This window comes from Schistocerca americana, chromosome 2 (assembly GCF_021461395.2).
Source record: "Schistocerca americana isolate TAMUIC-IGC-003095 chromosome 2, iqSchAmer2.1, whole genome shotgun sequence".
Classification (NCBI taxonomy): Eukaryota; Metazoa; Arthropoda; class Insecta; order Orthoptera; family Acrididae; genus Schistocerca; species Schistocerca americana.
The window spans coordinates 669,371,091-669,398,305 of record NC_060120.1 but is presented as its reverse complement, the minus strand read 5'-3'; the positions used below and the strand labels follow the sequence as shown (position 1 = coordinate 669,398,305).

The 27,215-nt window shown below is 41.2% G+C and overlaps 1 protein-coding gene across 1 annotated transcript in view; it reads left to right on the top strand.

The window, feature by feature from the left end:
• LOC124594744 (pancreatic triacylglycerol lipase-like) overlaps positions 1-27,215 on the top strand; it is a 162,360-nt gene that overhangs the window by 123,874 nt on the left and 11,271 nt on the right. Inside the window, exons 9-10 of the mRNA XM_047133121.1 lie at positions 11,715-11,813; positions 17,819-17,957. Of these exons, the coding sequence (XP_046989077.1) occupies positions 11,715-11,813; positions 17,819-17,957 (238 nt within the window). The remainder of the gene's footprint in view (positions 1-11,714; positions 11,814-17,818; positions 17,958-27,215) is intronic.

The window sequence follows — 27,215 nt, the reverse complement described above, 5'->3', positions numbered from 1 at the left end:
TCAAACAGGCTAAAGTTCCATCCTTGAAGGTGGCATTTGCAAAGCACTAAAGTGTGTAATGCTCATGTTGACAGTCAAAATTTTTGTCCAAAAATTTTAATTAATTGTAGACACACACCTCTCACGTACACAAGCAAGCACATCTCATGTGCACACTACCACCAACTCCAGCATATCGGGCCAGAATGAAACTATCACATGGGATGGAAGCAGCAGCCTGAAGGGGGCAGGGGAGGGGAGGGGAGGGAAGGGGAGGGGAGGGGAAGGGAAGGGATAGTAGCGTACAGCTGGGGAGAGACACAGACATGTCTAGTGGAATGTGCAGGGCTTGACTGCTAACAGGTGCAGTGTCAGGAGGTTGCGACAGAGGGAGGTGGGGAAAAAAGGAGCGAAAAAGGTGAGGAGTGGGAAAAGATGGGCTGAGGACTGTAAATAAACAGGTTGGGAGATGAGAATGAGAATTGGAAACTGCTGAGCAGAGGGTGTGGGGACATAGTATGTTACCGTATGTTGAGGCCGGGATAATTACAGGAGTGGAAATGTATTGTCAGGAAACTCTCATCTGTGCAGTTCAGAAAAGCTGGTGGTGGAGGGAAGGATCCATATGGTTTGGGTAGTGTAGCAGCCATTGAAATAAAATGTGTTACGTTCAGCTGCATATTGTGTCACAAGGTGGCGTACTTTGCTCTTGGCCACAGTTTGGCAGTGGCTGTTCCTCGTGGTGGACATCTGGTGACGGGGTAGGATAAATTTGTGACAGGACTGGAATAAGAAGAGCTGGGTGAGTGGACTGAGCAGGTTTTGCTCCTGGCTCTTCCACAGGGATATGCCAGTTGTGGAAGACTCAGGTGCAATGCCTGCACAATCCACCCACCCAGCACATCCTATTCCAGTCCTGTCACAGGTTTATCCTACCCCATCAGGGGCTAGGCCACCTGTGAAAGCAGTCATGCCGTTTACTAGCTCTGCTGCAATCATTGCACATCTTTTTATGTTGATATGACTACCAACCAGCTGTCCACCAGGATGAACAGCCACTGCCAAACTGTGGCCAAGAACAAAGTAGACCACCCTGTGGCACAACTTGCAGGTGAACATAACACACTTGATTTCAATGGTTGCTTGACTACCCGAGCCATGTGGATCCTTCCTTCCATCACCAGCTTTTCTGAACTGCGCAGATGGGAGATATCTTTGCAACACAGTCTCCCTCCCATAATTATCCTGGCCTCAACCTACGGTAACACACTGCCTCCACACCCTTCACCCAACAATTTCCACCTCCTCTGTCCCACCACATCCTGCCTGTTTCTGTGCAGCCCTTTGCCAATGAATCTGCCCATATTAACCCACTCCTCTCCTTTTTTCCCCCACCTTCATGCCCCACAACCTCCTGTCACTGCACCTGTTGGCAGTCTAGCTCTGCACTCTCCACCAGACAGCGCTCATTTCTGTGCCCACTCATACACTACTATACTGTTGATTCATTCTCCAACCTTGTACTAAGGCTGTACTTCACTTTGTGTACCTTCTCATCACATTTTGCCTGATTTTTAAAATATTTTACTGTTAGGAAAAGTATTTTAGTTTTCAGAAGGCAATGGCCACACTTCTGAAATTTTAAGGATTTCTGTCTACTTACAATATTATCAATTACAGATTTCCGTTGGAGTGTAGTGTGTGTCCAAGTAAATTTATGTATATATCTTTGTGCTCAAAATAATCATTTTGAATCCTTAGTGAATATTGCTGACACATAATTTGTCCACCACCATCATTAGCATCCTTTTCTCCATCCATTCCCTGCATCTATTTGTTTGGACCCAACATGACCATAGAAAATGCTTAAAAGAAATACCTTTTTCCTACTGTTGATACTGCCCAATACTTAGTTTCTCAACATGCACATTCTTGGTATTAATGGTATTATTGTTTAATAGAGCATCACTCTAGTTACAACCAGTTCATACCCTTTTACTTTAAGCTCTTCTTTTATAATATGCTCATCTATGGCATATCCCAATCCTTAATGTTTTAATGAAGTTTTTCTTTATAAGTATAGACATTCCAGCTCTACTAACTTGCCTTTATTGACATGATTGTATAAACAAATATAACTATCCAGTTGTTTCTTTTCTTTCTCTTCTATTTATATATTATATAATCTGTTTTTGTTTGCAGCAACTTCTTTTTCCTGCCATTATCCCTTAATTTTACAGGAATGGCACGGATTTGGCAATGTTTGTGGTAGAGAAATGGCCGGATGCCCTTCCTTTCACCCCGCCCCCCCTCCCCCTCCCCCTCCACTTGAGACAGAATTATGTACCCATTTGTTTACATCAAGTGTTATTCCATGTGAAAGTGTGAGCATGCTTTTTCAAAAAGTTTGTGGATCATGTAACTGAGGTGGGGTGTCCTTATCAGCTCAGTATTCATGAAGCTGAATATGAGAAACTGCCTAAAAGCCACATCCAGGCTGGCTGGCAAATGAACCCTTACCATTAATTCACCAGGTGGATTTGAATCTGGGCCACTGTGCCATTTTGGATATGGGAACATGCAGCCATCTGGGCGGCTTTTTGTTTGCAGCATCATCTTTTTTGTTAAATCCATTTGGCTTTTCCTTGCTGGACTTGTAAAGATTTAGTGGTTTTCTGTAGAATGGGAGACAAGCCCACTTCCACAGCTGCCTACCAGGACAGCCAGGTAAATTTCCTTAAGAGTTTTCTTCATGTAGCCTTTGAAGAACCAACACTGTAGACTGCAAGGCTGCAACATTTCTGGACAGAGGTGTCTTCCACCTCATCGACTGTTGGATGGGAAGGTTTTCTATTCTTCTTCCACTCTGAACCTTACGATTTCTTCATAGTCACAACCACCCATACTGGTCAGTTATCTAATTTATAGAATGAGTGTAGATAAAGGAATGAATTACAGAAAAGTGAAATAATTGAACAGCATTGATTTAATACTATGAAGCAATGTACAAAATGAAAACTTTCCCATGAAAAATGAAATATACAGGTACATAACAATGTGTAGTAATAGCATATATCACATTCGTGATTTGGTGAATCTTGATCTCTTATATTAAAAGTGTCACAACACTATTTGGAAGCCAAGAAAATAAAGATACTGTACATATTTGTGATGACTATCTCTGTCCTTATCCTGGTATGGAGCTGGCTTTCACCATGGCTATTAACAAGACTTAAAAATTGTCCATAATTTAATTAAGCCCGAGAGACTGTTCTCCTTATTATATTTGTAATATATTGTTTTGTAATACCTTAAATTATACAATAACTATAACTATGGTTCTAGTAGTGGCCAGTCTTGGTTTCCCTGCAGTTTTGTCAAATCATATCCTGACAATATGATTTCAGCATCTAGGATGCAGAAGTTTGTGATATCTCAAGAGCAATAGAGTATAGGAGGCATCTGGATTAAGAAATTTCTCGTCATCTTAGACAAACTGAGTACATAGAAAGCTATAAAATGCATCATTACTGCATAGAAAAAAGTCCAGTCTATCCAGGACATCCTACTTAACTTATATCATGAAAGTCTATTGAGTACCAAGGCAAATGGGTATTCAGGGCAAAAAACGTGTCAGATGAAACATTCAGGAGGAATGTGTAACACCTACATACAGTGACCTCACTGTGGAGGCAAAAGTCCCTGCATCACTGGGAGGAGTAGTGGCTGGAATTAAAGAACAAACCACTTTGGTGAAACAGAAACTCGCAAAATATCTCATTGTTGAGACCATACTTGTTATATGTTACTAAAGTTCTGACAGCATATCAGTTTTGTGTTATGAATAATACAAAATACAAATTCAGTGCTCTTAACAAAAACTTTTAATATGGGTAGTGTGATACAATGTGAGGGAGTCCTTAGAACATTGCTTACTGCATTATACACACATTTATAATTACAGTTAAAATTCAGTTATTAATACAAACATAAAAAAAAGTTTTGCATCACCCCAGTTCTCAGAACTCCTGAAGAAAGATGTTGACTGTGGATATTGTATCACAGACATAATCCCTTTGACTGTTCAGAGGTGTCACTAAACCTGTCCAAAGATGTAAACAACCATGCATGAGCAGCACCTATTAGACGGAGAGGGTCCAACAGCCGATCAGTTCCAGTCATTCCACCAGGAAGGAGGTACATGGCTCATGTTGTCTGTAGTTCAACCATGCCTAGACGGTCAATACCATGGTTCAATTGCATCCACAGTGTTACTTTGTACCAGGAAGGGCTCTCAACAAGGGAAGTGTCCAGGTGTCTCGGAATTAACCAAAGCGATGTTGTTCAGACATGGAGGAAATAGAGAGAACAGGAACTGTTGATGACATGCCTTTCTGAGGCTGCCCAAGGGCTATTACTGCAGTGGATGACCACTACCCACAGATTATGGCTTGGAGGAACCCTGACAGCAAGTGTTATGACTCAGACTGTGAGCAATAGGCTGCTTGATGCACAACTTCACTCCCAATGTCCATGGCGAGGTCCATCTTTGCAGTCCCAACACCATGCAGTGTGGTACAGATGGGGCCAGCAACATGCCAAATGGATCGCTCAGGATTGGCATCACATCATCTTTACCGATGAGTGTCGCATATGCCTTCAACCAGACAACCATCGGAGACTTGTTTGGAGGCAACCCGGTCAGTCTGAAAACCCTAGGCACACTGTCCAGCAATTGCACCAAGGTGGAGGTTCCCTGCTGTTTTGGGGTGGCATTATGTGGGGCAGATGTACACTGCTGGTGGTCATGGAAGGTGCCGTAATGGCTGTACAATACGCGAATGCCATCCTCCAATTGATAGTGCAACCATATCGGCAGCATATTGGTGAAGCATTCGTCTTGATGGACGACAATTTGTGCCCCCATCATGCACATCTTGTGAATGACTTCCTTCAGGATAACATCACTCAAGAAGAGTGGCCAGCATGTTCTCCAGACATGGACCCTATTGAAAATGCCTGGGATAGATTGAAAAGGGTGTTTGTGGACAACATGACCCACCATCCACTTTGAGGGATCTATGCTGAATCGCCATTGAGGAGTGGGACAATCTGGACCAACAGTGCTTTAATGAACTTGGGGATAGTATGTCATGACGAATACAGGCATGCATCAATGCAAGAGGAGTTGCTACTGGGTATTAGAGGTACTGGTGTGTACAGCAATCTGGACCACCACCTCTGAAGATCTCACTTTATGATGGTACAACATGCAATGTGTGGTTTTTATGAGCAATAAAAAGGGCAGAAATGATGTTTATGTTGAGCCATATTCCAATTTTCTCTACAGGTTCTGGAACTCTCGGAACTGAGGTGATACAAAACTTTTTTGATGTTTGTACATTTGGAAATGGTTCAAATGGCTCTGAGCACTATGAGACTCAACTTCTGAGGTCATTAGCCCCTAGAACTTAGAACTAGTTAAACCTAACTAACCTAAGGGCATTACACACATCCATGCCCGAGGCAGGATTTGAACCTGTGACTGTAGCGGTCTCGCGGTTCCAGACTGCAGCGCCTAGAACCGCATGGCCACTTCCGCTGGCGTACATTTGGAATTCATCTTGGTTTTGGAAAAGTCTGATTCAGACATTCATCTGTGGAGTAACACTGGGATAGTCGTGATTGAGTAAGAGTTCAGCATATCACAGGTTCATGAGGTGAAGGTTGGGCTGCTTCGTCAGTGTCCTAGTATAGTAAACACGTGGCATGCTTCAGCAACCATTGTTGCATCACTGTATTCTTGGAGAGCAGATATCATGACTTAACGTCCCATACCAAGAAGATACACCAGAAAAAAACCTCAACCTCAACATGTGCTTGTCACTGACAAGGTGGATAGCTGTTCAAGCAATGTAGTTGTTCGTAGGCAGTCACCAGGGCACCTGTCATACCCTAGTTGTAATAGGATTTTCCAGATTGGGCATGATAACTACTTGTGGAAATGTAACAGCTATTTTTCTCATAAAGTGGGAAATATTTCCAAAATAATCCATGGAAAAACAGTCAACTAGCTGAAAGGTCTTTTGGAGGATTAATCTTCAAAAATGATGGCTCTAAATGACATTGAATATTTTTTCTATAATAAGAAGCATTACAAGGTATAGCAAAAATGTTAAAATAAACTGTCTACTCACTTTTAGTGGAACCATCTACTTCTCATCTAGCTACTCAAATGTAAAATGTCAAGTCCTAATGTCAAAAATTCATGAGACCCTAAACTTCAGTAATGGTGTTGTCATGTACATACAGGGTAGATATAAACATAAAAGACTAGATAAAAATACTGTGGACATTAGAAGCCATATGAAGAGGGTCAACAATGAGAAAGAAAGCTGCAAACAAGAGAACACTACAGCTAAGAGTACATTCATATAGGAAACAAAAAACAGTTGATCAGAATATTTCCTACAAAAAAGGCTCAAACATCTTTAAAGAAGAAATGCTTCAAAAATTGGAGGAGGAGGAGGAGGAGGAGGAGGAGGAGGAGGAGGAGGAGGAGCAGCAGCAGCAGCAGCAGCAGCAGCAGCCACCAACACCATCTGATCATGCTTTTCTTGTAACATTAATGGAGCTGACTGAGGACAAATTAAGAGATGACATGGGCAGTGGAGTCCCTTTCCTCCAGGGATTCCCTTGCAACCACGAAGTATCTCCATAATATGTGTATTGTTCAAACCTCCTAGAAACAAATCTAGTACTATGTCCCTGAAATGCTTTAATGTGTTCCTTTAATCCTACCTGGTACTCAAGTACGGGTCACACTAATGTTCTGTATGTAGTCTCTTTTATAGATGAACTTTCCCAGTATTCTCCCAATAAACCAAAGACAATCATTAACCTTCTCTAGTACTGACTATACAAGCTCATTCCATTTATATGGTTTTGCAACCTTAGGGCTAGATATTTAATGGTCATGACTGCATGAAGCAGCACTTCACTAACACTATATTTCAGTATCACAGTATTATTTTTCCTCTTCATCTGCATTAGCTTACATGTTTGTCTGCATTTAGAAAACGGCTATGTACAATAAGGGATAAATTATGTACTAGTGCAACAAGAAGTGGTGAAGAAGAATGGAAAGAGTTTCAGGATGCCTTTGTTGGAGAAGCTAGAAACATCTGTGGAAAGATAAGCACCAGAGTGAGAGAGCAACAAGCACCATAGTGGAACAAAAGGGTAAAGGATGAAATACATTTAAGAAACCAAAGAAAGAAAGAAACAAACAAACTATTTGACAAAGAGAAACAAAAACTGGAGGACTCTAGGAATGAACACAGAAAAATACTGACCCAAGAATACATGCAACAAAAACTAATTGTAAAACAAGTACTAGCTGAGGAGAAAAATGCACAATTGGACCAAAGGTGTAATTATACTATTATTCAAAGAAAGGTAATAGAAAACTATCCAAAATTCCAGAGGCATAACATTGCTTTTGCATGGATTAAAATTTCTGGGGGACATCACAAAAAAGAGGTTTTGAAGGATAATTGAACCTCTCCTCAAAGAACAACAGTATACAGGAGTAAAACTGATCTGATCTTTGAATCAAGAACATTACTTCACTTTTACCAGTATGGCTTCAAAATATCTTTGCAGAATATCACTTGCATCACTAATATTGTGACAAGGATAGATGACTACTCACAGTATGGATGACATGCTGAGCTGCAGACAAAAAGACTCACACATTGAACTTTCAGCCAAAGCCTTCTTCAGAAAAGAAACAAACACATTCACTCAAGCAAGCACACCTCATGCACACATGACTGCTACATCCTGTCACTTGAACTAGAATGGAACTGTACCATGTTGAGCAGAAGCAGAAATCTGGAATGAGGCTGGGAAGGGGGAGTCAGCACTGCCTGGTGGAGCATAGCATGCAAGGACTAGGTGGCGAGACAAAGCTGTTAGGTGCAGAGTCAGGAGGCTGCAGGTGAGGAAGGGGGGAGGGGAGGATGCAAAGTGGAAAAGATGAGGAGCAGAGATGGGGAAACGGCCAGTGGGTGTGTAGGATAACTCTCATCTGCACAGTCCAGCTGGGTGTGGATGGGAGGATCTGAATGGCCTGGGTTCTGAAGCAGACATTAGAATCGAGCAGGTTAGATTCAGCTGCATATTGTGACACAGGGTGATCCACTTTGCTCTTACCCCCCAGTGTGGCAGTGGCCATTCATCCTATTGGGCAGCTCGTTGGTAGTCATACCAATATAAAAAAAATGATTGCAGCAGAGATCGTACATAATATGGCTGCTTTCACAGGTGGTCCAGTATCAGGCGGGGAAGAATAAGTCTGTGACAGGACTGGAATAGGAAGTGCTGGGTGGTTAGGCATTTTACCCCCCTCCTTCCTGAAGAAGACTCTGACTTCTCAATGTGTAAATGGTCTTTGGTCGTGCCCATCTGCAACTCGATGTGTCACCTTTACGGTGAGTGGCAATTTATCTTATAACATAATGAAAAGAAAATTTGCTACTCACCATATAGCGGAGATGCAGATAGGCACAACAAAAACTCTGTCAATCATTTGGTGTGCAATGTGCTGTGGAAAGTGTGAACTATGTTGCATTATAGTTGATTTTTAAGTGAGTCCAGAATTGGTGTTAAACTCTTATAGAAGTTGTTACACTGGAGGAATAAAGTGTAGTAATGGCATTAAGTCAAAGTTTTTTGCTTTTGATGGCAGATGTTAACAGTGGACTGTTAGATCTTTCTGCCATTAACAGTTATCCTTTCATTCATTGCCTAAAGTACACTTAATTCAGTTTTGCAAAAAATGTCACTTTTGCTGTTATAGTTTTCACCCATTAAGCTGAATAATGGTTACTTCTGATTTCTTACTTTCTCCTGCATCATATTTTTGGATTTTGCTTACAGTCATCAGTAAATTCATTTAAGGAATAAAATGGATTTCTTCCAGTATTTTTGTGACTGTGTGTTTAAAGGCATTAATGTCCTTTATTTGGCTTATATTGCTTGGAAGGCAACTGAATATTTTTCTCATAATGACTTGTCCTGTGTTGAATTTACTCAGTTTCTCCAACAGTTTCTTGTTTTGTTTTGATGAACCATTTCATTTTTCTTAAAATTACTTGTTACTAAGTGCACACAGTAAAACATTTTGAGTACTTCAATACTAAAAATTTTAACTAACTCCATAGTGCATAGCAGCCTAAATTTAATTTACTGCATATGCTATTTATGTGCTGTGTCCATATTCCCGTATCATAGAAGTGGAGACCCACAAATTTTACTCAAGGTACTTGCTCAGATTTGTTCTCCTTGATTTTTAGCACTAACTCAATATTGTTTGGTTGGTTGATTTTAAAGCTCATGGTGGTTTTTTATTTTTATTATTATTCTAGATCCATCCCCTTAATTAAAACATTTGTGTCATCTGAAAATAGCAAGGATTTCTGTTGGATTTGGTAAAGGTGGTTATACACACGCATGAGATTGCACACACCAGGGACAGCAGTGGCCTTAGAACACTTCCCTGAAGCATTCTGTTTAGAATCTTCCCCGTGCCTGAGAGTAGTATTTATTATTCTCATCATCTAGAATTTCTACTTCTTGATATATGTTCATTAAGTAAGATTTTATCATATTGAATATATCTAAGGCACTGACCAAGAAAGTGAAGATGCTCTATGGATGATGTCAGTTGTGTTTTGAGTAGGAAATGGAGTGAGCAAATGGTCTGAGATCAAAGTGCAGCAGGGGAGTGTCATGCCTTGTCTCCACTGATGCTAGTAATGTGATAAAGGAGCAGTATGGACTTGAATTAAAAGCAGGGGGGGGGGGGGGGGGGTTCACTGATGATGATGATGATATGACATGGGGAGATACAAATGAAGACCAAGAAGAATTAATATGTAGAACAGTCGCTTTGAGGAGTCTGTCAGTGAATCAAAGGCTCTACCTGTTATGAGAAGCAGACAAGGACAGCATGAGTTACAGCTTAATAGAAGACCCTAGGAGAATCTGCAACATTTCTCATATTTGCGCAGTATGACAGATTTTAAAAACTTAAGTTGAAGTGAAGTTATAAACTATACACATAGAACTGCCCAGTTTCAGTAAGTAAGGTGCCTCCTGTGGGACAACCAGATCTCACACAAGGCAAAATCAGCCCTCTTCAGTGTCTACTATGTTCCCATTCTGAACCACTCAGTGGAGACCTATACTCTGGCAAAGAGAGAATAGCTAAATCCAAGCTGACTCAAATGAAAAAGAATTAGGTAAGGAATGAAAGGAACAGAATGGTTGGAGATGTAAAACTTAGTGTACTGGAAAAAATCTGCCAATCTAGATAGAGACTTATTGAATAACAAATTGTTGTGTTTGTTATATTAGTGATAAAATTATACCTCAAAGTATGAATTTTATTACAATGTCTTAATTATGTGTGAAAATCTTGATTTTATTCTGCTAAAAATATGATAACTGATAGAGCCTCACTACTAGCAGATTGTATTACTCATTGTGTGATGACTTTTATTGCAAAATAATAATATCTTTGTCATTTATGCCTTATTTTAGTAGTTGAATGCATATCCCTGTACACATGTAATAATGAAATCTTTAGTACATTTTTCAGGAATTTAAATTAGTTAGAAGTACTGTTTGGTGATGCAACAATCATGTGCCATAAGTGTGCCACTATATTCACATTTCACATTTCAACATTCTTAAGTTGAATCTGCAGTCTTTTTTTTTTAACAAAGTCTGATTTTTATTATTATTACTGTGCAAACTATTTATTTGCAATTAAGAATTAAGACAACGATGACAACAATGATGACGATAGTAAGCTGCCATTAATCACACCAAATAAAAGTATTGTGTAACCCATTCTGTATCCTTGTACATCACTCAATGACAACTCTTTCCCGTACACTACAGTGTCATCAGCAAAGAGTGGCAAATTGCTACTCACCGTGTCTGTCTGTCTGTCTGTCACAAGCAGGCACACCTCACGCCCCTCTGACCACAATCTTCAGCCACTCAGTCGTGTGTGTGTGTGTGTGTGTGTGTGTGTGTGTGTGTGTGTGTGTGTGTGTGTGTTTGCTTTTCTATCCAGAACAAAGCTTTCGCTGAAAGCTCAGCTTATGTAACAGTCTTTTCATTGTGCCTGTCTGCAAGTAATTGTTAACTTTACAGTGAGTAGCGACCTATGTATTTCATAATTGTTGAAGATCAGCAAACTCTTGTACCCTTAAATGAGTAATTGAAGCACAATAAAGTTAAATGCAACTGCCATAGTGATACCCTAAGGATGGTGGTTACAAATGAAATTGCTGAACTTTAATAACTTGTGTCAATTAAATTGTGAAAAGTCAAGAACCACAGAAAAAGAAGGTGGATGGGAAGTTTAGGAAGCCAACAGATGTGTTGCAAGTTAGAAAATGATGTGGTATGATAGAGAGTTGGAAGCAAACAACTGATACAAATATTGAGGGAGCAAAGATATCAGCAATAATCAGAAGTCTATTAAAAAGTGATATTGTGCCAAGAGGGAGATAGTGCGAAGAACAAAGAGGATAGAGTTCTTATTTCTGAATTACCATGCGTTAATATTATATCCTTGTAAAGTTTGTGGTGCTGGTTGCTTTCCTGCTACACAGAAACTGATGCTGTAGTAATGTATTATTGTATTGGTTCTGCAGGACACATTGATTTTTATCCAAATGGAGGGATGTGTCAGCCTGGATGTGTAAATGGGGAAGCTGTTGGATACAAATTTCCTGGAATCCTGTCTTTTCTGTGTAAGTGTAAATAAAATAATAATTTTTCTTCTTGCCTATAGAATTACACCATCTCATTGTGAGTGAGCATTTGTGAATGTGTGTGCAAGTGACCATTCCCCACTACTCGGCACCCCACTACAATGCCTGAGTGAGGTGTCCAGGTTGGGATGAGTTGTTGCATTGGGTAGGTCAGTTGGAGAAGAATGAGGAAGAGCCAAGGGGAAAGAAATGGTAGGGATTAAGGAGTGAGGAACAGCAAGGAAAGTTTTCAGAGAAGCTGATGTTGAAGAGGTTGTAAACCAACCGCTTAAGTTTGTTACACTGGGCACAGCAGCGTGCTTAACCACTTGGTCAATCTTACAAAAGGCCACAGCTTGATAGAGGCCATTTGTATGGGTGGACAGTTGGCTAGTGGTTGCACCCATCTAAAATGCTATGCAGGAGTTGCATTGTAGTTGGTATGTGACATGAATAGTTTCAGATGTAACCCTATATCTGATGGGATGACATATAACAGTTTCAGGACTGAAATAATAAGAAGGTGGATCAGAAAGTAATGCCTCCTGTGTCATGAAAAATTTAATAATGAATGTATAACAGTCAAATTAGTACAGATTGCAGCCTGAATTGTCATCTACACAATGGAATCATTCAAATAGCCACCACAGTTTTTTTTACACATTTGCTCCATCATGCATCATGCATCAAAACCAGTTTGGAGAAATTGAAGGTTTTCATTCTTGTTCCATGATTTGAAACCTTGATGCATGGAGAGAGTGTACAAGGGCACTGTAATGGGCATCATCAGTGAGCAGTGTTGGATGATGTACTCGTAGTTTAGTACTGGAGAAACAAACAATGGGGATAAATTGTGCATTGTTGGCCAACATGTCATGGCTGCTAATCGAGGGCATGTTGATGAAGTGATTCATGGAGACAGGCACATTAGAGTTCAAAATAAACAGCGAAAACCTGGGTTTTTTAAATCTTGGGTCAAGAAGCAGAATGCTAAGTTTTCCAGTTTTCCAAATCGATTTTGATGCCTGGGTTCAGTGATGGTGCAAATGTGTACAAATGCCTGGTGAATAAGTTGAAGAGTAGTGTTATGTAAAGGACAGTTCAGGCTATGATCTGTACTAATTCTGCTGCTATAATTATGCTCCTTACTAAATTTTTTATGATACAGAAGAAATTATGTTTTGACCCAACTTTGTGTTCAAAAAGTGTATGCACCAAACACACGTTTGCACCTGTATCTTTAACACAGATATTACCCTGTGGCAATGTTTTGGAATAGCATAGGGCTGGACCACAATATTTAGTGTGTTGGAAAAATGGGGAAAGAGTTGGTGAGAATTTTGGTTAAGATACTTGTTTCAGGGCATCCTCAAAAACCACTGGCAGAAAATGTGGATTGTTTTATCTGTCTGGGGTGGTAATGGGTAGTATGAGCCATGCACCTTAGCAGATGGTTAGTAGGTGTGCTACAAGTGCTGTAAATATGTCAAGGGAAATCTGTTTTGGAATAGGTTTTCAGGATGTGATGGCCTTGGCAAGGCCTTCAGCGAAATAAGAAAGTGATTGCTAATCACTCTAGATGTGCCTTGCACAGCTGAATCCATTGTACAGAAGAGAACCTTTGATGTGAAAGAAGGCAGCTATCAAACTGGAGGTTAAGTCCCATAAGATTTCACACACATCAAACTGGAGGTAATTTTAATGATCTGTGTGTTTCATATGGACATTGGCTTTTCTACACAGAGGTGACAAGTCATAGGATACATCCTAATATTGTGTGGGACCTCCTTTGTGTGGTGTAGTTCAGCAACTCAACAGGTTTTTGAAGTCCCCTCCAGAAACATTGAGCCATGCTGCCTTTACAGTCATCCATAATTGTGAAAGTGTTGCCATTGCAGGATTTTGTGCATGAACTGACCTCTTGATTATGTCCCATTAATGTTCGATGGGATTCATGTTGGGCGATCTCAGTGGCCAAATCATTCACTTAAATTATCCAGAATGTTCTTCAAAGCAATTGCGAACAATTGTGGCCCGGTGCCATAGCACATTTTCATCCACAAAAATTCCAATGTTATTTGGGAACAGAATTCCAAATGGTCTCCGTGTAGCTGAACACAACCATTTCAATTCAATGATCAGTTCAGTTGGACCAGAGGACCAATTCCCTTCCATGTAATCACAGCTCATACCATTATGGTGCCACCAGCAGGTTGCACAGTGCCTTGTTGACAACTCTGGTCCATGACTTCATGGGGTCCACACCACACATGGAACCTAACACAGCTATTCAAGCTGAAATTTGGAGCCATTTGATCACACCACGGTTTTCCAGTCAGCAGTGATACAACTGATATTGTCACAGGCCCAAGAGGGGCACTGCAGGCAATGTTGTGCTGTTAGCATTGGTTCTCTGCTGCCATAGCCCATTAATGCCATATTTCATTGCAGTGTCTTAATGGATACATTCGTCGTACATCTCACAACCATAACCATGTGTATCACCTGAGTACAAATGATAGCTTTGCAAATGCACTGCCTTTCTATGCCTCATGTCATCTGTATATGAACATATTGCTATCCCATGACTTTTGTCACCTCAGTGTATGCCTATTAGCAAGGTAAGGATTGATGTTAAGAAAGGATACTTGCTTAGATGAAGAGCACTAACTTCATACTTTTACCAATTTAGTTTGATTTATAAGTATACGTGTCTGTATAAGGTAATCTTTAATACTCTCACATCATCTGTGTTATCCACCCTCTCCCCTATATCTCAATGTGCAAAATGCTGATAACCTCTACAAGCTCAGCTCTCATTGGTGCAGTATTTCTACCCTATTCCATTGTTCAGTTTACTTTAATTCCACAGATTTTAAGGGATCATATGATCCAAAAATACTTGATCATGGAATGAGTGTGTGCATAACTAACAGAAAACTGATGAGAAATTTTAAAACAAAAAGCAGACTATAAGAAAAACCACAAACAAGATTTACAATAAATACACTAGTGTGCACATCTTAAGGATGAAAGTAACTTCCATGTGAAGCTTGATGATACTTGGACTATACATAGAAAGAACTGCTACAGTATAGTAGAGAAGATAACTGATAGAAATGGCACTTTTATTTGAAGACAATAATTACATAGAAGTCACTGTAATTTAAGATGGTCCCCTGGACACTGCAAAAGGCAGGACATGTTTCTTAACGAGGTGTGTGTCTACCACAGATGGCAATACATGGTCTGAAACATGCTCCCTTGCTGATCACAAAGTAGGTAGGTACTTCTTGTCACAGTGTCCTGTTCCTCCACCAGTGCAGTTGACAGCTAGTGGATGGTCATTAGTGTATGTGGATATGCTGCAATACATCTCCCCGGTGCATCCTACATGTGCTCAATGGGATTCAAATTGGGGAAATGGCAGGCCAATCCATTCACCGTAATTCTCTCATTCTGAGAGCTGTTCCACCTGCACTGTTTGATGTGGCTGCACAATGCCATCCATAAAAGTAAATTCAGGGCTCAATGCAACCCTGAAAAGATGCAAGTGGTGAAGGATTAGTGTCACAATAACAATGACTCATGAGTGTACCAAGTTTATACATTTGGTCAGTTTATCCATGCAACATTATACCTACCAACACCATACCACTTGGACCACTAAAATGATCATATTCAGTGATGTTCCTGGTTCAATCTTCCTAGTTCATTACATGTTCCCACCCTCACCTGTGAGGGTCTGTCCAGAATGACTACTCAGGCTGAATCTGCTTTTGTCCAAGAAGAGCATGTGACCCCATTGGTTCAGTCCCTTTGCTCATGGCACTTCCATATATAATGAAAACGATGTGTTATAGGGATGTCTTTTAACTACCTGGTGTTTATCACTTTTTTTGTGCTGTTAGCAGCATATTGAAAATGAAACCCACAGAATAGTGCACATTTTTCTGTATATGGCTAATGCAATGTTGTCTAAACCCAAATTGAACCACTCCCATCTAGTGTTCATTGAATGGGTGTGTGTATTACTTTCAAATGAATCAATATTAGTAACCAAAAATCCCATAGGGAGCATATACACATGGATGGCAGATAGAGGATTCAGAGATGCTTACACAATGGCTTCTGTGAAGTTTGTAAACTATAACCATGTATCATTCTGAGCACTCTTTCCTGGGTTAAGAATATTCATTATGAATGTGCATAATTGTGACACACAAGGACGCCATAGTGTGAAAGCATGGCCGGTTTAAGGCTACTGCAAGAAATGGTTGTAGGAGGTCCAGAGATTGAGAGGGCTTCCCCATGATCTGTCAGAATTTATCCTTACTTAACAGTCTGCTAAAAAAAATCTTCAAATTTAGATTTTTTTAATAAGCTGTATTAATCCTGATGTCAAGAGCACCTTCATTACTAGTTCTAATTTCTTTAAACCACCTTTGATGAATATCACATTAGTCTTCTTCCACATGAACTGAGAACAATACAGATTTCCATTGCTCTTCCAGTCGGCCACTGCCTTTGTGTCAATGTATGGTACTATGGGAGCCAGTGATGTGTTTTATACAAGTCTTGTCAGATGCCAAAATGTAAGGGTGACATGCTAAAAGAGCAGGTGTGGCAAAAGGATCCATTAAATAAACTTCTGAACTAAACTGACAGTATTCCTGTGAATGTACAGTGTGATGTGGAAGAATGTCATCTTACTAAAGCTTCATCCGTTGATAATGCTGAAGAGTTGTATGTTCCCTGCAAGCAAGGACTAGTGGCTGAGTAAACTGTTCTGCTGGCTGAAATAGCTTGTGATAATGTTATTGTGGAAGAAACCAGACCAGCTTAACATCACCAAGAAGAAAGAAAATCGTCTAAGGAAGGTAACGGCCTTAAGGTTGTCATTGATCTTGGAGATCTGGGACTCTGTTAGGATATTATACATGATGATTTTAGGGTAAGAGCAATTAAGGAAGGTGTGAAAGACATTAATGGAAAAAAATTAAAATTTCCTGTGTTTAGTGAGATCATGAGCTGTTTTACTGTTCCTCATTGCTTCTGTCATCTTTTGAATGTTGAAAAAGTTAAGTTAATGAGGCTTGTATATGCTGTCTATTGCTTTTTTTGTAAGTTGTTCAGTTTGAGTACTGGCTCTCTCACAAGAAATGGTTAAGAGACTGGCAAAGCCTGTCAGAAATTCTTGCTAACCATGAACTCTCCCACAACAGTATTATTGAAATGTTCAAGTGGAAAGAGCTTTCACAGAGAATTAAAAACTCAAAATCAATGGATCAGGCAACTCAAGGTCAAATTGATCAGGAAGAAAACAGATAGAGATCAGTTTTGTTATGCTTACATTTCATAGTGTTTCCTTCCCAAAAGCAATCTTCCATTAAAAGTTAACCATGAAATGTTAGGAAATCCAGGTAATGGAAACTTTTTAAGGTAGGTAAAATTAATGGCCTAGTTTGATCTCATATTAAATGATATTAATGATGATATTGTGTGCCTAAACCTGGGAGATTGGTCAAGTTCTTAAGTAAGGGCATACAAAATGGAATTGTTACCATAATTTCTGATGAGATTTAATCTATCATGCAGAATACCATTCTCAAAAATAAATATCATTCACTAATATTGCTCTGTGCACCAGCTTCAAGTCACAGGTAGCAATGCATAATTTAGGAGTGGTAGATGTGTTTTCGAAATTAGCTGCAATTGAGTTTTTGAAGCAAGTGACACTACTGGAAAGGGTCACAGGATTCTTTCTTCAGGTACTACAAAGCCTTGCAGATTGTTGGGGACAATATTAATCTTATAACAATGGAAGCAATGTGAAGTGCAAGAAGAATGGTACTCAAGCTTGTATCCTCAAAGAAAACCGAAGAGCTTATTAGTCTAATCCTTATGAACGATATTATTTCAAAGTTTATGAAGGATCACTGCTTTCTTACTAAATATTACTGAAACTTATAATATCCACTATGTACTATTATGTTTTTTTACAGTATCTGCAGCCAGTGATGTGACAACTCAGTTGCAGAAAGCAATCTGTAGCCATGGACGATCATATAAGCTCTTCACAGACAGTATACGTTTTCATAACTGTTCCTTCTGGGGTCGTAAGTGGAATTCATTGAGTGAAAGGTAAATAAAACGTGACAGGTGCACTTTAATAATTTGTAATATTATGGGTCAGGAGTTAAACTCTTGCATACATTTTGTCTTATGATAACTATATGGTGTATAGCTTTAGTCTGCTGTAAAGAGCACTGGACAAAGAGAGACTTCTTTCGTTATACTAGTGGAAACTGTACATTTCTGGAAAAGGAAAAAGAAATTTTAGCATTTTCTTTTGTGCTTTCAAAGTGCTGTTTTAAATTAACTATACTGAGGAAAACTGAGTAAACAATTCTCTCATTCAGATTCTGTCTATGCGTCTTCTATTGAGTTTTATGTCAGCATCCTTCACCCAGATCTCCTCCCCTTCCAAGGTGAGAATCAAATGCTTATGTTACCTAATATATGAAGATTTTTTACTATTGTATCAAGAATAATATTTTTCACTCTCATATGAATTAAAACTAGTTATTTTTTGCCACGTTGTAAAAAATACTTATCACTAGTGAGAGTAACTTGATTTAAACTTATCAAATCAAGATTGGCATGGCACACTAGGTGTACACGAGACAGATGCTACTGGCTGAAATATATCATTCTTATTCATATCAATGGAAAATTCAATATGGAATAACAATACAAACACTAGGATAGATTACTATTCTTCACATAGCTGGTACTGAACAGCAGTCAGACACATTAAATGGTAGCCTGTTAGATTCAACCATCAAAGTCCTTCATATGACTGAGAAAAACACACATATTCATATATATATTTTACCCACAGTCGTCTCTGGGTGATGGGCCACTGGGTCTGATGAGACAGTTTGTGATAGGAGAAACCCTTATTAATATTTAATGCAAGAGTTTGGTCAATATGTGTGTTACTAGTAAACTTCACATCTCCCCTCTTCTTAAACGTTTAGTTGATGCAATGACTTAAAGCACAGCACTACAGTTCTCATTGCCGCACAAAGTTCATAAGGAGTACCTTGTGCAAATAAATAGAACCATGACAGTATGTGCTTCATAATACACATTCATACAAAATAAAGCCAGTTCTAACTCTGAAAATAATTTTTCTACTCAAATTTACCAAAATGCACACTGTGTACAATGTTCATATATATATCAAAGCAGTATCGTATTTTCCTATTAATCAAATGTTGTTTTTTTTTTTTATTCTTACCAATAAAATAGTGAAAAAATTCGTACGAAACAGGCTCTGTACAGAAATGGTGGCTGTCAAAAGAACAATGCGTGAAGCTTTCAAAGACTACTGTAGCAGAATCTGATCAAAAGACCACTCACAACATCCAAGGAAACCTGGTTGTATGCAAAGGCTGTCAGCAGTGCCAAATTTAGTATCCGGACACTCATGATTTCCACAGGAAATACAACATTCAAATGTTATTTTATAAAGGACCATTCAGGAGTACTGCCCCAGTTCAATTCTCCCACCACTGCAAAGGTGAGGGATAAAAATATTAGTGTTGTGGCACTCAGAATCACTAAAGTTAATGAAGGTGAATAAGAATGGTAGCAGAAGTGATCAACAAAGCTGATGTTCAGTATCTTTGACATCCATCAGTTGTACAATCCTGGAACATACTCTGAACTTAAACATAATTATGTATCTTGAACAGAATGCCTTCCTCCATGCCAGCCATTATGGATTGTGAAAAGGAGATCATGCACTTTTCTCACATGACAAACTGAAGGCCATGGGTCAAGGTAGTTGGATAGATTAATTCTATCTTGACTTCTAAAAGGCATTTGAGTCGGTGCCATACCAATGATTATTAACAAAATTACAGTTATATGTGATAACAAACTAAATTTGTGACTGAGTTAAGGATATCTTGGTACAGAGGATGTGTACGTTGTCTTGAATGGGACTTATCAACAAATACAGAAATAACTTCAGGAGTGTTCCTGGTAAGCATGTTGGGACTTTGGCTGCTCATGTTGTTTGTTTACAGTCTGACAGACAATATTATAATGACATTTGACTTCTTGTAGATTATGTAGTTACCTGTAAGGAATTAGTATTTTCAAAAAAAGTTGCACAAATATTCAGTCAGATCTTAACCATCATAAAAATACTCATATCAGATCACAAAAAAGGAAAATGTTCTCCTGATTAAGACTAACTGAAAAGTGATGTACCAATTGCCTTATTCTACCTTCCTCAGCAAGCTTAAAATTTTTTCCAGTGCTTTTGGCATGCACACACATTTGTGCTCTTTTTAACATGCAATTCACCTCTTACTCTCACAATCTCCCCTAACTGTGACTCACTCACACAAACTAGTCCCTCACTGTAAGTGGCTCATACCCATCCACTCCCACTTGCCCACTCTCACTCACTTGCTCGGAAAGATATAGGGGCTCATTTCTGCCATGTGCCGTTTGAGAGTGAAATAATAGAGAATTAGTGTGAAGGTGGTTTGATGAACCCTCTACTAGCCACTTAAGTGTAATTTGAGGAGTAGCCATGCAGATTTAGACTCATTCAGCCCAACTTGTTGGCAGTATCTCTTTGTGTCTCTCTGTCACTACCTTATTTCTCACAGCCACAGTATCATCCATTCTGTCCTACTACTACTGCTACTACTACTACTACTCTCTTTTCACTCTCACTGTCTCCCTTTTGCTCTCTCATACTGCTACTCACACATTCATCTCTTCCCACAACTACTCTCTCTTCTTGCTGATACACTCTCTCTCTTTCTCATTCTCATTGTCATTATCGTAAAACATCAAATGTATGTTTGTGCATCACCATGTGCATGTCATGTACAGTATTGATTCAGAGGACAATAAATAAATAAATAAACTGTCTCATTATCAATGGCTCTTGCTCACTTCCACTTTCTCCTTTCCTTTATTCCTCTTCCGCTGGCACTGTCTCCTTCACTTTCTCCCAGCACTGTTCTGTCACTGCCAACTGTGTTCCACTGCCACTGTGTTCCTCTCTTTCTCTCACACTGCCATTGTCTTTTTTTGCTCCTTCTACACCACCACCACCACCACCACCATCTGCTGTTGTCCAGTTTTTATTACTTTTCCTACTGCTAGTGTATCCTCTCTCAGCACAAAAAAGTGTGAATATCTTCACAAGCCAAAATATTTGGGAAAATTTTTAAAAGTGCTGAACATGGCAGAATGAGGCAGCTGGTACCCCACTTTTGTCACTTTTAAACTTTTTTGTGCCCTTATCAGAGCATTTTTCTGCTGGTTCGTTTTCTTCCCCGCCCAGGGCACGTCTCATATATGAAAAGAACTTTATGGGTCAGTAAAATTTTGCTAGATTACTTGGGTGAAATTGAAATAACACAAAACTGATTTTACACCTCAGACTGGATTTTAAATGCTCAAAAAATTTGCATGTGCTTCAGTACAATATGGTGTTCCCAGAACCCTTCTGATGTAATGGAGACACTCTACAGCAAACTTCAAACCTCTGTATCTCCGAAACAGATAAAGGTACCACGAAATTTTTCATGGTTGCTCAAGATCAGGATCTCAGGAATATATCATAAAAATGTCACCATTTGCTGTTCACAGCAATCTTGGAACCCATGGCTCAATTTTGGTACAAAAAATATAAAAAAAACTTCCCTCTCCCCCCCTTAAGGCCAACTGTAGACTACATCAAATGCAAAAAGAATAAACTGATTTGCTCCATTTACTCAAACCCAAGGAAGTGTATAATATTCTTATTTTGACCATGTACTGCTGTAGGTTAGCAACAGTAAGACATTCCTCCTGTTGGGTACATAAGTGGAACCCTAGGACAAGGACTCTCCAAAACACTTTACCCTACCTATCTATCAACAACAGAACCTGAGTTGAGTGAACAACACAAATCTAAATTATGATTAGGTTGGACCTTCATTAAGCAACTTTGCAGAGGTAATCAAGAGGAAATTCTTGAAATTGTCAAAGACTTGAAAAATTCATATAGTGCAGATATTTTTGATATGTCAAATAACGTACTGAAAGAAGTAATATATTTACATTGTACTACATTAACATGCTCCATAAACTTGTCTCACCAAGGGTGCTTTTCCTAGTTCCCTGAAATTATCCAGTGTGACTCTGGCCTTTACGAAAGGAAGAAAACCTGAATCTGCAAACTACAGGCCAATTTCATTAATCCCATTAGTGAAAAAAATCATGTATAAACATGTTAAATACCACACAGTTTGATTTTAGGAAGGAATGGTTATGTACGCAAGCTATAGAACTCCTAGGTACACACATTTTATCAACATCTGAGGACAATGCATATGCAGAGGTAACCTTCTGTGGTTTAAGTATGGCCGTAGACTGTGTTGAACACCATGTTTTGCTTTAAAAACTTGAATACTATGGAATGTGTTGTAAGGGTAACTCCAATATGTGCAGTTCTGAAAGGCTGGCAGTGGAGTGAAGGACCCAGATGGCTCAGGTAGTAAAACAGCCATTGAAATAAAGTGTGGTGTTCAGCTGCATGTTGGGCCACAGAATGGTCTACTTTGCTCTTGGCCACAGTTTGGCGGTGGCCGTTCATCCTGGTGGGCAGCTGGTTGGTAGTCATACCAATATAAAAAGCTGTGCAACGATTACAGCATAGTTGGTAAATGACATGGCTGCCTTCACAGGTGGCCCTGTCCCTGATAGGGTAGGATAAACCTGTGACAGGACTGGAATAGGAAGTGATGGATGCGTGGATTGTGCAGGTTTTGCACCTGGGTCTTCCACAGGGATATGGTCCTTGTGGCAAGGGGTTAGGATTGGAAGTCATATGGGGATGGACTGGGATGTTGTGGAAGTTGGGTGGGTGACAGAACACCACTTTAGGAGGGGTGAGAAGTATCTCGGGTAGGATGTCCCTCATTTCAGAAAATAGATAACCAAAGCCCTGGTGATGTATGTGGTTCTGTTGTTCCAGACTGGGGTGTTACTGGATGATGAAGGTGACACTCCTTTTTGGCCTTTCTTTTGAGAGTGGTGGGAGGATTGGGGTTGTGAGGGGAAATGGCATGGGAGATCTGTTTGCGGCCTAGGCCTAGGGGATAGTGCTTGTCTGTGAAGTCCCTCAGCATACTGAGCAAGGGAATTTTTGCCACTGCAGATATGACGTCCCCAGGTAGCCAGGCTAAATGGGAGGGCTTTCTGGTGTGAAACAGATGCCAGTTGTCAAAATCAGGTACTATTGGTTGGTGAGTTTAATGTGGACAGAGGTGTGGATGGAACCGTCAGAGAAGAGGTCAACATCTGGGAAGGTGGCATGCTGGTTTGAGGAGGAACATGTGTGGTGGATGAGAGAGAAGGTGTTGAGGTTGTGAAGGAATGAAGATAGGGTGTCTTGGCCCTGCGGCCACATCATGAAGATATCATAAATGAATCTGAACCAGACAAGGACTTTGGTGTTTTTGGAGGTCTCCTCTAGATGGCCCATAAAAAGGTTGGCATAGGAGAATGACATGTGGGTGCCCATGGCTTTGCTACCGATCTGTTCATAAATCTTCCCTTCATATGGGAAGTAGTTGTGGGTTAGGATAAAGTTAGTAAGGTGTGTGAGGAATGAGGTAGTAGGTTTAGAGTCTGAAGGACATTGGGAAATGTATTGTTCTATAGCGGTAAGACAATGGGCATGGTGTTGGTGTATAGGGAGGTGGCATCAACAGTGACAAATAGGGATGCAGGAGGTAAAGGGGTGGGGATGATGGAGAGTCGGGGAAGGAAGTGGTTGTTGTCTTTGGTGTGGGAGGCTAGATCACAGGCAACTGGTTGGAAGTTTGGTCACTGAGTGCCGAAATTCTTTCAGTGGGGGCATAACAACCAGCAGCCACAACCTGAGGCAACATACTTTCCCCTCACCCTCCACCCAACAGTTTTCACCCCCTCTGTCCTATCATCTCCTCCCCATTTCATCTCCCACACTGTTTATTTGCAGCCCTCTGCCTGCCCATTTTTCCCTGCTCCTGTCCTTTTATGTTCCTTTCCCCCCACATCCCTGACCCATAATCTCCTGATGCTTTGTCTGTTGGCAGTCTAGTCCCTGCACACTCCACTGGATAGCCTTCGTCTCGCTCCCTACTTGTACACTATTATCCTTTTTCCCCTTCCCCTCCCCCTTCCCCTTCCCCTTCCCCTTCTCCTTCCCGACTGCTGCTTGCATCAAACGTGATGTTGTATTCTGGCCCGAGATGATGGAGTTGGTGGTTGTGTGTGCGTGAGGTGTGCTTGCTGTGTGTGTGTGTGTGTGTGTGTGTGTGTGTGTGTGTGTGTGTGTGTGTACTGATGAAGGCTGTGGCTGAATTGTGGTAAATAGCAATCTGTCTTCCTTACATTGTTGACATCATACCTCAGTAGCAACAGTAAGCAGATGATGACTTGAGGTGGGGACACAGACACACACACACACACACACACACACACACACACACACACAGAGAGAGAGAGAGAGAGAGAGAGAGAGAGAGAGAGAGAGAGAGAGAGAGAGGAATTGTGGTAAAGAAAGTGCAAAATCGTGGTTCAATGAAATGGTTTGTTATTAAATGTAAACAAGGTGCAGATATGTGGCTGAACATGTAACAGTTAGGTGTCACCTTTGAACGCATATGGACAGTGTACTTTGCCTTTTTTCAATCTATTTTAAAACACAGGTTAATACTCTGGGGAAACAGCAAAAATGTAAATGAAATTCTTGTAATTCAGGAGGCAATTAGAGCAGATAGCAGAATTCATTTAAGCCTTAGTTCACTAACTACAATATTTTTACCATTATTAATTTACAGGGTGTTTCAAAAATGACCGGTATATTTGAAACGGCAATAAAAACTAAACGAGCAGCGATAGAAATACACCGTTTGTTGCAATATGCTTGGGACAACAGTACATTTTCAGGCGGACAAACTTTCGAAATTACAGTAGTTACAATTTTTCAACAACAGATGGCGCTGCAAGTGATGTGAAAGATATACACTCCTGGAAATGGAAAAAAGAACACATTGACACCGGTGTGTCAGACCCACCATACTTGCTCCGGACACTGCGAGAGGGCTGTACAAGCAATGATCACACGCACGGCATAGCGGACACACCAGGAACCGCGGTGTTGGCCGTCGAATGGCGCTAGCTGCGCAGCATTTGTGCACCGCCGCCGTCAGTGTCAGCCAGTATGCCGTGGCATACGGAGCTCCATTGCAGTCTTTAACACTGGTAGCATGCCGCGACAGCGTGGACGTGAACCGTATGTGCAGTTGACGGACTTTGAGCGAGGGCGTATAGTGGGCATGCAGGAAGCCGGGTGGACGTACTGCCGAATTGCTCAACACGTGGGGCGTGAGGTCTCCACAGTACATCGATGTTGTCGCCAGTGGTCGGCGGAAGGTGCACGTGCCCGTCGACCTGGGACCGGACCACAGCGACGCACGGATGCACGCCAAGACCGTAGGATCCTACGCAGTGCCGTAGGGGACCGCACCGCCACTTCCCAGCAAATTAGGGACACTGTTGCTCCTGGGGTATCGGCGAGGACCATTCGCAACCGTCTCCATGAAGCTGGGCTACGGTCCCGCACACCGTTAGGCCGTCTTCCGCTCACGGCCCAACATCGTGCAGCCCGCCTCCAGTGGTGTCGCGACAGGCGTGAATGGAGGGACGAATGGAGACGTGTCGTCTTCAGCGATGAGAGTCGCTTCTGCCTTGGCGCCAATGATGGTCGTATGCGTGTTTGGCGCCGTGCAGGTGAGCGCCACAATCAGGACTGCATACGACCGAGGCACACAGGGTCAACACCCGGCATCATGGTGTGGGGAGCGATCTCCTACACTGGCCGTACACCACTGGTGATCGTCGAGGGGACACTGAATAGTGCACGGTACATACAAACCGTCATCGAACCCATCGTTCTACCATTCCTAGACCGGCAAGGGAACTTGCTGTTCCAACAGGACAATGCACGTCCGCATGTATCCCGTGCCACCCAACGTGCTCTAGAAGGTGTAAGTCAACTACCCTGGCCAGCAAGATCTCCGGATCTGTCCCCCATTGAGCATGTTTGGGACTGGATGAAGCGTCGTCTCACGCGGTCTGCACGTCCAGCACGAACGCTGGTCCAACTGAGGCGCCAGGTGGAAATGGCATGGCAAGCCGTTCCACAGGACTACATCCAGCATCTCTACGATCGTCTCCATGGGAGAATAGCAGCCTGCATTGCTGCGAAAGGTGGATATACACTGTACTAGTGCCGACATTGTGCATGCTCTGTTGCCTGTGTCTATGTGCCTGTGGTTCTGTCAGTGTGATCTTGTGATGTATCTGACCCCAGGAATGTGTCAATAAAGTTTCCCCTTCCTGGGACAATGAATTCACGGTGTTCTTATTTCAATTTCCAGGAGTGTAGAAGAAACCGCAGTCTGTGGGTGCGCCATTCTGTGCGTTGTCTTTCTGCTGTAAGCGTGTGCTGTTCACAACGTGCAAGTGTGCTCTAGACAACATGGTTTATTCCTTAGAACAGAGGATTTTTCTGGGGTTGGAATTCCACCGCCTAGAACACAGTGTTGTTGCAACAAGACGAAGTTTTCAACGGAGGTTTAATGTAACCAAAGGACCGAAAAGCGATACAATAAAGGATCTGTTTGAAAAATTTCAACGGACTGGGAACGTGATGGATGAATGTGCTGGAAAGGTAGGGCGACCGCGTACGGCAACCACAGAGGGCAACGCGCAGCTAGTGCAGCAGGTGATCCAACAGCGGCCTCGGGTTTCCGTTCGCCGTGTTGCAGCTGCGGTCCAAATGACGCCAACGTCCACGTATCGTCTCATGCGCCAGAGTTTACACCTCTATCCATACAAAATTCAAACGCGGCAACCCCTCAGCGCCGCTACCATTGCTGCACGAGAGACATTCGCTAACGTTATAGTGCACAGGATTGATGACGGCGATATGCATGTGGGCAGCATTTGGTTTACTGACGAAGCTTATTTTTACCTGGACGGCTTCGTCAATAAACAGAACTGGCGCATATGGGGAACCGAAAAGCCCCATGTTGCAGTCCCATCGTCCCTGCATCCTCAAAAAGTACTGGTCTCGGCCGCCATTTCTTCCAAAGGAATCATTGGCCCATTTTTCAGATCCGAAACGATTACTGCATCACGCTATCTGGACATTCTTCGTGAATTTGTGGCGGTACAAACTGCCTTAGACGACACTGCGAACACCTCATGGTTTATGCAAGACGGTGCCCGGCCACATCGCATGGCCGACGTCTTTAATTTCCTGAATGA